This window comes from Sinohyriopsis cumingii, chromosome 5 (assembly GCF_028554795.1).
Source record: "Sinohyriopsis cumingii isolate HCF-2022 chromosome 5, ASM2855479v2, whole genome shotgun sequence".
Taxonomy (NCBI): domain Eukaryota; kingdom Metazoa; phylum Mollusca; class Bivalvia; order Unionida; family Unionidae; genus Sinohyriopsis; species Sinohyriopsis cumingii.
In genome coordinates, this window is record NC_142965.1 from 82936885 (window position 1) to 82949345 (window position 12461).

Sequence of the window (12461 nt, forward strand, 5' to 3'; positions counted from 1 at the left end):
CAGTGCTAGACAACACTACAGACTGCCATACTGCAGGCACTGTAGTGATACGACTCAAATTGTTAAAGCTGTGCTAAAAATCCAAACACGTTAATCAGGTGGTTCTATTACTCGATGTGCTAGTAAAATATTTCCAATTTAAGTAATTTAAGATAAGAGATAATTATGTACCAACATATTTTCACTCTGGCTCTCTTACACACATTCAGTCAAGTTTAGAACAAACCTCATGCCCCACAACAATGAAAGAAAAGAAAACACTGAGTACAAAGTACCTTGGATTTACTGTATATTACTATGAAATAAATGATCTGCACAATTAACATTATCAATATCAAAACAAATACTATCCTTTTTCTAACAAATATATAAACAGGCAAATATGAAATAGTCAATAACTACACACTGATCAACAATTTAAGTTTCATCAACAATAGAAATACAGCAATATGTAACAACTTGAAGCATTTCAAAATGGATAAAATCTATGTAAATATTTACATCCAAATCTAAGGGTGGGTCTTTGTAAATAAAATAGATACTTGAGACTGAAGAAAAGGTTTAACTCCCAAAAGTTCACCAATTATATTTATGTATTCTTAAAACTACACTTGATAATAACTTCTGTTTAAAAATCTGGCATATAGAAAGTGAAAAGAAAACAGAAAAAATTATTGCAATGAAAAAAATAAAGATAATAGTGACCAACGAAAACTTTCTGACAATCGGCATAGTACAAAATAAAGCACTAAAATGGGTTTCTTTTGTCTAAAGAAATGTCTAAACCTCAAACATTTAAGCAAAATTTAAGATGTAATCTAAAAACAAATGTACTATGTAATTTCTAAATAATATTAAATTAACAGAATCTTTTTTATGAAAAGTACAAATTTCTAACAGCTTCAGCATTATATAGATGTTAACATGTGCAGGTGTTAGTATGAGATCAATACTTACTGAAAACAGGGTGTTTAGAAACAAGCTGTAAGTGAAAGACCAGACCCCCCCCCCTTTGATCAGCATCCTTTCAGTATTATAGGTGTTACATAATAAATGTCCAAGTCATACTTTGTTTACCTTATAAATGATCAATGTCATTTTTGTCAAGCTGCCATTTTTAATACTGGTGTAATTCTCACCTGCAATGTTGTACTGTAAAACTCTTACAAATATATGATAAATTGTTGACTACATTTGCATTTTAAGAAACAAATAGGGTTTTATATAAGGATGATAAATAGCTAAAGAAATAGTTAATATAAACTCATCTGCACTGCGACATACACAAGTAAAACAATATATATTTATACACCAACCGCGATTAACAGTCCTTATGTAAGTAACTAAATTTTTAAAAAAAAGAAACCTTTTATCTTTGGTTAATGACTGAGCCATCTGACACCAAGGCATCCACAAAGCTTTGTCCAGTCTCTAGAACTAATATTAATGTAAGGACACAATTTTACTTACTCAAAGTGATATTGACCTTCAACCATTCAATCCCAGATGTAATAGGCTGCTTCTCTGCTCGAAGTCAATCATCCACAACATTTGGTAGCTACAGATGTTAGAAAACTTGAGTTATTATGCAGAAAATAATTTTATTCTGAGGTAAAATTGACTGTTCATGCAGTAATTCCTTGCCTCAAGTGCAAACCATCCACAAAGTCTGGTAATGGTGGAGAACTCGAGTTATTGTACAGAAACAATTTTTCCTCTTTCACTTAGTGATCTTCATGACGTAGCATTGCCAAACTCAATAGGGTTCTTCATTACTTGAAGTGCAAGCCATCTGCAAAGTTTGGTAACTGTACATGCTGAAAAATTTGAGTTACTTGTGCAAAACTATGTTTTTTATTTCATTAATAATGATACTGACCTCTGACCTTTTCATGCCGACTGAAATCAATGGTGAGTATTCTTGCCCCAAGTGCAAGTGAGCTACAAAGTTTGAAACTTTAAATTGCAGACAGAGTCACTGTCTAGAAATAAAGATTGGTAACAGAAAGACAGACATCATAATATGCTCCACCTTACAGTAGACATATACAAATATAAATTTGTGTGATCTCAAAAATCCCCAAACATTTTACTCTTTTATAAGCATGTTTGAAGACTACAAATATATGGCACTATTCTGTATCCTTTACATTCTATTTATGTAAAAAATGCAATAGAAAGCTGTACATAATACTGTTGAAATGGAGCACATATACAAGCTTATGGTTAGCCATGTATATACAAAACCACTCGACTGGTGTATATTATATTGAGACCTCAACAATGTTAAAAAATAGATCTCCACTATTCTATATGAAGATCTGAGACAGACTGATTAGGGGTCATGTTCTGGTTACCTCTGAATTGCCCAATGGGAATGCAGCTTTGCAAAATCTGAAAGTGAATAAAATTGTGCAGCACACAATAATGACCTTTAGCCATGCTGTTCATTTTCCCAAATAATATACGAGTTCATCTGATTGGCAGATCAAGATTATGGTAATAACATAGGCCACTAGAGCATGACCCCTTAGTGGTTGCTGTTGGATCTTCACATAGGACAGTGGAGATCTGACTTCAATCAGACTGGAGCCCTCATTTTCTGATACATCAGCATTTCTATCAGGATAAGTAAGCTCAATATAAAATGAAAAACTTAAACTAAAACCTGAATAATGAGGATGATGCTGCAACAGTTGATGAGTGACTTCTGTGTTGCCCTTTTCCATACATGTGGGCTTTATAAGAAAACAGAAAATAATAGATGCCATACTCGGATAAATTTCGGCTTCGTTAAATGTTTGAGAATTTAAAATTTTGGGAAAATGTATTTTATTTTATGTGCAATTCTGCATGATTGTAGCCTAAACTGCGTAACTCCCAAAATTTTCACCAAGGTTACATTTTGGCATCTTTTTATATACTCCAACATTAAAGTATTTTGTTTTTAAAATCAAATTTTTTTTCAATAGATGGCAGTCAAAGAACAGCAGCAATTACAACTTGTCTCAAATTTTAACCAAGAAAGCACTGATGACATTGGCACTGCCATTTGCTAATAATGACCAAACTTCTAAGAACTTTATTTTTCAATATTCCATTTAAATTATACCTGCCTGGTCACAAAATACCACTTTCAATTACTATTTCAAGTCAACTGTTATTCATATAACTGTCACAAAATTAAATAATTAAATAAATTAAATAATTTTTGAGCATGTAGAATAGACCCTTTCAGGTTATCATGGACATGAATGAAAATAAATAGTTGGTCTGATGAAGCACAAGTTACTTCCTATCTAGATTTGGTTATTACTTAAAAATATACACTCTACAAAAAAATCGGCAAGTGAATAATTTCAAATTCTTTGTAACTATGAGTTGCACCCAAAACAACTGAGATTAATTTGTTTTTTATATATAAAAAACAACTTCCTCATCAGTAGTTTCAACTGCAATTAAACCACATGTCCATTTTGTTTTGAACTTGGTCTCATTAACACATTCAGACTATGTCTTTTAGGCATAATATATAATTACTGAAAAACTTATGTATTTGAAGTTAAGAAATGAACTGTTAAAAAATGCAAACTGCTCAGGAAATGAATAAAAATTATTAATACATTTGTTTTGTTTTTTTAAAATAATGCATGTTTTAGTTTGTTACAAACAAAACAATACTGTGTCTAAGGTGTAGTGTGTAAACCTACATATACTTTGTTACATAGATCAAGCATGCGACCTAAACATATTCTTACATTAAAAAAAATCATATATAAAGTATTCTGGTACACACACACACACATAAAATGGCACTTCAATAACAATAACTGTCTTATCAATGAATATGATCAACATCCAAAGAGGCGGAGTGAGACTGAATTGTGGGCGGAACCTGACTCAGGTGGGTGAAGTCTGGACAGATGATACAATGGAAAAATCTCCTTTCATTAACAAATAGATGAATTAACAAGTTCTTAAAAATGAAAAAAATATACTCCGTGAGACTGTTGGATTACTTCAGTCATTTTAATCAAAAAATGAACTATATTTAATACATCTTGCATTCTGAGGTAGAATACACTTCACTTATCCAGGTTAATGTGTTTTTTAATTAAAAAAACAAAAACAAATGTCATATAAAGATGTTTAATGCCACATGTAACCCAAATAATTACCTGTTCAAATTTTTTTAATGTAATGGGTTAACATTATGTGATAGCTGATGAGAATAAATTTCAGATATATAAAGAACTGATGTGTAGGTATGAATCGGAATAGTCCTGAGACTCATGGCACACTGTATCCATTCTTTGTACAACATTCTGGCAACTATGAATTTCCTGTTCCACTTATTTCTCCTAGCCAATCATTGTAAGCATTTGTATGCATATCCTGTTGGTGATAGTCAACAACACATATTTATGAAATCACATTACAAGTAAATTTAAAAGCTACAACTTGAATGGTTAATTAAAAGGTCGACAGAACATGACTTTGTATCAATGCCCATAGGAAGAAATTGATTTCAATCAATCAGATGATGTGAAAGACCAAATACCTTGAACTTCCCTTAGCTGCCTATATTTTCAAAAATGAATGGATGTTCAACTTCTGTGTCTGTAAACTATTTATACTGTACATGAAAACTATGTAGGTGAGTGAAATCATAGTTCTTAAGCATTGTTAATTCAGAGTTACGGCAACTCTTCATTTCCCATAATAACAATAAAGGTTTAAGGGTTTTGTTGTACTTTTATTTTCAGATAATATGGAACAGGCTTAAACTAAAAGCCAAATTTAATACCAATTAAATGTTCATTTTAAAAAGACAATTTTTTTTCTTTCTTCAGACTTAAAGTAAATTTCCATTTTAATACAGCAGGACTTGGTATGATCTCTCTTCCTTGCTGCAATATATGTAAAGCTATGACCAATTGAAATTTATCTGAATGCTAACCATATGTGAATGTTCCTCACAGAGGAAAATAAAATTATTGAAAGAAAATATATTTAAACTTTAAACTCCAGTACCAATGTTATGAATGTGTACATCCGGTACCACTATTAAGAAACCGTACATCCAGTACCAATGTTATGAACTGTACATAAAATAGCTGTGTTAAGAAACTGTACACAGTACTACAAGGAAAGTGTTCATCGAATACCTTAAGAGACTGGACATACAAAACCTCAGTTAAGAAATTGTACTTACAGTACTTTTGCTATGAAACTATGTACAGTAACATTGTTAGGAAACTGTACATACAGTACCACTGTAAGGAAATGGTACTTTGAGTACCAATATTAGAAAAGTGTACTTACAGTACCATTGTTAGAAAGCTACTTACAGTACCTTTTCTAGGAAACTGTACATACAGTGCAATTGTTATGCAACTGTGCATACATTTAGTGTTAGTAAACTGTACATAAATTACTATTGTTTGGAAAATGTACATACAGTGTGATTGTTAAACAACTGTACTTACAGTACAACTGTTAGAAAACTACATAAGTACTTTTTCTTGGGAACAGAAAATAAATTACTACTGTTTGGAAACTGCATATACAGTACCACTGTTAGGAACTGTACATAAACTGCTATTGTTTGGAAAATAAACAAGCACTACCATTGTTAGGAAACATTTCAAGTCCGCACAAAATGCTGTTACATCCAATTCAAACAGGTCATAAAATATCACAGGCAAATTTACACACATTACAAATGAAAAAAGACTAGTGCCAATGTTTCAAGATTCTTACATCACACTGGATCACTGTCCTAATAATTTTCACATTTCAAAATTATACAATGTTAGAAAGTTGCTGGTAACTAGGTCTGTTTAAATTTGTTTTCATTTCAATGAATAAAATACACAGCAATGTATTTTTTGCAATAAACAAAGACAAAAAAGTGGCTGTGTCAGTACCAATATTTAAAACTTTTGCCTAATTCATTTGGCAAACCTCTGATTGTGTCATACAAGTATATACATATACAGCCCTTCATTATAAAATGATTCCAGTTATAATGCGAGTATGGTAATTGATCCCATTAAGTGGTAGAAACATGCATCATGTGCTTTACCATAAGATGGTACATTCTATGGCTCCCATGGATAGTGCGTGCGTGTGTGTGATTTGGATTTTTTAACGTAGCATTAACAATTTTTCAGTCATATTGCTATGATGTCTGCAGTGTGGCAGTTTATAGTGATGCATAGCACTGGGGCATCATGCTGCAGACATGTAGCATGATGTCCCACCTAGTCACATTATCCTGACACCAGGCCGACCAGTCCTAACACTAACCCCTTAATGCTGAGTGCCTAGTGAGGCACCTATTGGTGCCATTTTTGTAAGTCTTTGGTATGACTCGGCCAGGGTTCAAACCCATGACCTCTCGCTGCCAAGGCAGACACTCTGATCACTTGGCCACCAGAGTGGAACACAAAAAAAAATCTTGTTTATGGAAAAGAATCCGTGCACTGTGGATACAAATTATTTCTTCAGTGATGACTGTCACTGAATAATATAATTCTAGTTACAACTTTGGGTGGCTCTGCAGCTCATAATTGAAAGGTTGTAAATTTGAAACCTGCCCAAGCAAGCCTGGGTTGGGTGTATCTGAGTGTCCCTGAGAAAAGCACTTGGATTCCATTTCCACTGCATCATATAGCCAATCATAGTAAAAAAAAGTGCTGGTAAAACCAACAGCAAACAAAACAAGATAGTAAATTTTATGGGATATTTTGTGAACACTGCAAAACACAAACTTACTAGTAGACCAAGTTTTAATTATCAGAACGTTAATACTGAAACAGCTTAGTGACTAAGGTGCATTCGTCTCTATTGCTTTGTTTTGAGTATTACTGGTCATCAAGTACCAATATTTTAAACGTGCATGAAACACACTGAGTCCCAATAGCATAGTCTGTAATAAATGAATGCAACACAATAAAACAGTCTCTGTTTATGCCAGGATCAACGTGCTTTGGACTAAAAGAGTGAAATTAAATTATTTTGTATCATGTCAATGCAATTATTTTTTTATGTGTAAAATCCTAACACGCTGCTAATCTGAAGCACATAAATTTTGCCTATTTTTTCTGCATCATTGGACAAAGTAGCGCATAAAAACTTTTGTTACTTTGTTAAAGATTTTTAATTATTTCACAAAAAGAGAGTTATCAATAAATCAATAAAACCCACCAGCGTTTCTGAAAAATGTTTGATTTGCGACGAAAAGTACAAGATTTTTATACATCATATTCCACAAGTATATTCAGGGCAACAAAGGCAATAACAAAAATATATTAATATAAAGGACATAACAAAGATTGTTCTTTGGTGAAAACAATACAAACACATGAAATAATGATGTCATTTATCTATACAAAGATACATAAATGACCCCAGATTTTACCATTTCACACACCCCCAAATCGAATGTCTTGTCCTTTTCCCCATGTACAAGCCATCCATAGCCCATGTGCAAGTCATCCACAAGCTTTGTTAAATGCAGATGGTGAATAATTCATTGCGCAGAAACCATTTTTCTCATTCTAGTCAGTGACCTTGACTTTTTTGACCCCAAAATTGATAGGCTTCATTCTTACACTACATGCAAGCCATTCACAAAGTTCTGTCAAGGTCTAAGAACTAATATTATTGTGCAGAAACCATTTTTTCTTCTTTTTGGTCACACCAGTCTTGCACCTTACTCGAGCTGTGAAGTTAACATTTTATGTACCACTGTCCCACTATAAAGATAAAAATATGGGGATTTGTTACATTTAGTAGGACAAAGGCAATCTGAGGTGAGAAAATGCCACCTGGGCTTGCATATTAAGTGTCAGTGATCTTGATCTTTGACACCAAAATCAATAGGCTAAATACCTAATTTTGATGGAAATCCAACAAGCATAGTAACATTAACATGTGAAAAACCAATGTTAGGAAGACAGGCAATCAGGGTCCATGCTTCTTCTACAGAAGTATATAAGAATGAGGGAGATCAAATTCTCAAAAGATCTCATCAATATAAATCCATATACTTAATATTAATGTAACAAAACCTGGTAAAGGTATGTTGCTGAAACCAAACTGAAAGCAAAGAGGTAAGTTGTGGAATGCTAGAAGTAAAACTCATTCATGGTCTTAGACACATATCAATATTGTTTAAGATCTGACAAACCTTCATAAAGGTGTGCTGTGGAAACCAGTCAAAGGATGGATAATCAGAGAATATAACTCCTGTAATGCTAGAAATCAAAGCCAATCAAGGTCTCATCAAAATGTTTTCAAATCTAGGTAGTGTTCTGCTTCTGAAACAAAACCCAGGAGGAGGGTTAATCAAGTATCATAACATGTCTCTATGATGACAGTAAAGGCTGAAAATCAAAATCAGTCAAACTCTCATCAATATAAAGCTACATGCCAGATTCAACTATGGTAAAATAATGCAGCAAAAACTGATGTCACGAGAGTGGAAAATCAGGGGCGATAACCCTTGTAAAAGATGTTGTAGAATTTTAGAAACCAAACCATTTCAAGTTTTATGAATGTAAAGAGCATTTTAAATATGGATGAATACCAAAATCCTAAATTAAAGTTACTCCATACAAGCAAAAGTTAAGAGCATACTAATCAGGGGCCTCTTTCTAAATGAAGATGTAAAATGATTTAAAGTTCACTAATTCTGCACCACATCAGAATAAAGTTACATGCCAACATGGGTTAAATGCTGACAATACTAATTAAAATTATGCTGCAGAAAACAGATTCAGAAGGACTGGTCATCTAGGGACAGAAAATCAAACTCATTCAACATTTCATGAATATAAAGCCACAGGATAAATTTGACTGAAAATGAAAAATCTTGAACAAGACATGCTCCAGAATCCAAAATCAGTGGGACAGGCAATCAGGGGGTATAACTCCTGCAAAAGAAGGCATGGAATGTTTAAAATCAAACTCGTTCACTATCTTTTCAATTATAAGCTGACCAAAATCCTTGGTAAAGATATACTATGTAACTGAACATTGAAATTTAGAAGTCGTAACTCCTCTAGATGATAACAATGAAGGCAGGATATAGAATACTTCTGAGACCTCATCAGTACATGACTTTATGCCAAACCTGATTAAAATCCAATAAATCCTAGGAAAGTTATCTTGTGGAAACCAAATTAATGGAATAAAGACAGACTACTGGATGGTTAGACTAGTAGGCAAATAGAATTATTATAAATAGGGCTCCTCTGACTTTATCAAATGGGGCACTTATAACTCTTTCATATCATTAAATACAAGTACTTTCATATCATTAAATACAGGTACTTTCATTGCAGCAAAATACTACAACTATTGTCATTTAACTGAATAACTGTATAAGCTGTAATAGTATCGAATTCTAAACTTTATGCTGATAAAGAGCAATACACTTTTTTTCAATACCGCTCAAGAATTTAAAAATGAAGCATATGATATAATTTAAAAGCAAGCCTTTTGGGAAAAATAATGTCATACTTCCAACCACAACCAGACAAATGGTTAAAAAAAACAGGTCCTAACATGTACAAGATTGGATTATACTGAGCAAGATTTTTATGTAATAATTCAGATTTCAATTATACAAACGTGCCTGTGTTACATTTATTAATTACCATTGCTTGGTCAATCCATAGTGTGAATATGCATTCTTCAATTTTTTTTTTGTTTAGAAATTATAAATTAGCATTGACATTTCATAGTATGGTACCCATTAATTGGTTAATACTACAAACCATTAACTGATGGAAAGAGTTATAAATCATCAGCTTTATGGCTAAGAATATTTTTTAAAAAGAGTACCAGCTAGAATCTTGTGAGGGCCAGAGAAAGGAAAGTATATTTGTCTTGACAGAATAAAGGCAATAGTTTTTACACACACACACACACACACAAACACACACACACACCGCAGACCTTTATCAGTGACTAGCTTTCATCAAGCAAATTTATTCCTTGAGGAAAAATTCTGGACATTCATTATGACAGGATGTCTAGTTTCCTGTTGATAATTAGACTGGTTCCTCATTTACATGCACTTTAAAAAAAAACAAATGGTTGGAAATACTAACCAGTCAAATCCACGAAGCAAAATCTGTGTGTGCTCTGTAATTAAAGAGGCAGACTACAAAAGTTTCAACCATGCAAACTAGTTCATATTGTGCTTCTCTTGAACCTCCACCCCCCCCATAACTTTCATGATAAATGAAACCAGACATGTTCGACAGTGAGCAATTTAACAGAGTAATTAAGCAATGATTTTATAAGCAACATACACTTTACGCAACAAGTTTGCCTGTTAAATAAAAAATTTAACTAGAAAATTAAAAAACTTATATTATAAATGTCAAAGTTAAAATCATTTATTGTTTATCTCTGCAACTAAAAAAATGCTTAAGTGCATTAAATTTTAACACAAATCATAACTCAAAAGAAGATGTACACTTGCACATGTATAACAGCAGACTACAAACCAAACAGCACCAAATTATCCAAAATGAAGCACTATCATTGTGATGGCATGGACCCATCTGAGGTGTGGCGTTGCAACAACAACAAAAAATTTCATGTGGGAGCTGTGTCCTGTCCATTTTCCTCTGAATCTGGGAATGATATAGACAATGAATTTGATGGTGTGTGTTGGAAACATTTAGCTGTGGGTGTACATGAACACTTTCGATTTCTGTTGCCAAGAGTTTTTTCAAACTCCACCAACTGCCCCATGAAATTGAAATTTGGTGAAATGTTGGGCTTGCATTTTTTAACGAAGTCATAGGCATCATTCAGGGACATATTTTGCTTCTGCATCAGATAGGCCACGGTTATCGTGACCGACCGACTAATCCCTGCCAGACAATGCACCAGTACTCCCTGACTTTCCTCTCGAGCTTCATCTGAAAGGCAGAAACAAATTTCAGTCTATTCATTTCAATGTTCAGAATTATTGGATTGAGTGATTGACACACTGATGTTTTGTGGCACATCAGCACATGAAAGACTTTACAGTACCAAGGCAATGTTAGCAAAGTATTTCCATACCACCACCACAGAGACAAACCACAGAAGCAAATGACTGCAAGTTCATCATTTTTTGTGTGTATTGTACAAGAATATCTCTGGTTAAGTTATGATCTTCTGTTTATATTATTGCATAGTACTATGACAATAATAACATGATGCTGCCCAAACATTGCAATAAATCAAAACTTTTCAAAAGGTAATTTTAATTAGGGAATTGTGCCTAAAGGAAACACTGGTCATGGACTAAAAAACTAGGAAAGCAATTCTATTATTATGAATACTTGTGCAGACGTAGCTCTTATGGGTAACACCTTCTACTTTGATGGACTGGTCACTCACTCAATTCACTGTTCACCAGGCAATTTTTATTTCTTTAACATTTACCAGCATATCCATGCATGATTGATTATATCACATTAGTATGAACTGTGTTGAACAGAAACAAGATGAAGTCTTCTGTGGCAGGACATGGTCTAAGTAGTATTCAAACCTGAACCTTTTGGGTCACAAATACGGCATGCCAACCACTTGACTATCACAGCTCCATCCTCCAGATTAATTCAGAGATTACTACCAAAGAAAAGCTACTGAACAGTACAACCATAAGATGCCCTGAAAGAGCGTATTACGTATTCTATAAAACGAAAATAGCAATTACGGTTAATTACATTTTCCTCACAATGCTCAAAACTACAAATTATGAAAATAATCATGCACAGGACCAGCGATGTGCCTGTCAATAAAAGGAAGGAAGGAAAGAAAGTTATAGTACAAATGTAAAAATTACTGTTATTGTCCTTGGTACAGAAACTAATGGAACTTTAATAGTACAGTGGCAGCTGGCTGGATTTGTTATAGGAATTCAACCATAAACAGATGCATTAGCTCAGATGAGGGTGTCTGATTTGTAATCAAAGGGTCATGGTTTCAACACCTGGTAAGGTCAACCCAGGTTGGATGCTGGGTGTCTGATTTGTAATCAAAGGGTCATGGTTTCAACACCTGGTAAGGTCAACCCAGGTTGGATGCTGGGTGTCTGATTTGTAATCAAAGGGTCATGGGTTAAACACTGGTTCAACACCTGGTAATGATCAACCCAGGTTGGATGCCTCTCTATGTCTTCATGAAAGCAGTTAGCTCAGATTTTCTTGGCAGGATATAGCCATTAATGTAAATGCAGTTAAAAATAAGAAGAAAAAATAGCAAATTAGATTTCTCCCATGACAGGCCACAATGGGGGTGGGGGTGCTACAAATAAAATTATCAAAAAGTAGGTTTATTGCTAACAAGAACAACGATATCTTTATAGTATTCACAAGCACTTCAGCAGTTTGTACCCCAACCCCTTTAGCAATATTAAAAACTATAAACAACAAGGATATAACAAG

General features: G+C 33.5%; 1 protein-coding gene across 1 annotated transcript in view; it reads right to left on the bottom strand.

Moving 5' to 3' along the window:
* Positions 1 to 265: 265 nt before the first annotated feature.
* The window catches only part of LOC149799635 (dual specificity protein phosphatase 6-like), a 41747-nt gene continuing 29551 nt past the window's right edge, over positions 266 to 12461 (bottom strand). Inside the window, exon 8 of the mRNA XM_089958229.1 lies at positions 266 to 10946. Within this exon, the coding sequence (XP_089814355.1) occupies positions 10618 to 10946 (329 nt within the window). The 3' untranslated portion in view covers positions 266 to 10617. The remainder of the gene's footprint in view (positions 10947 to 12461) is intronic.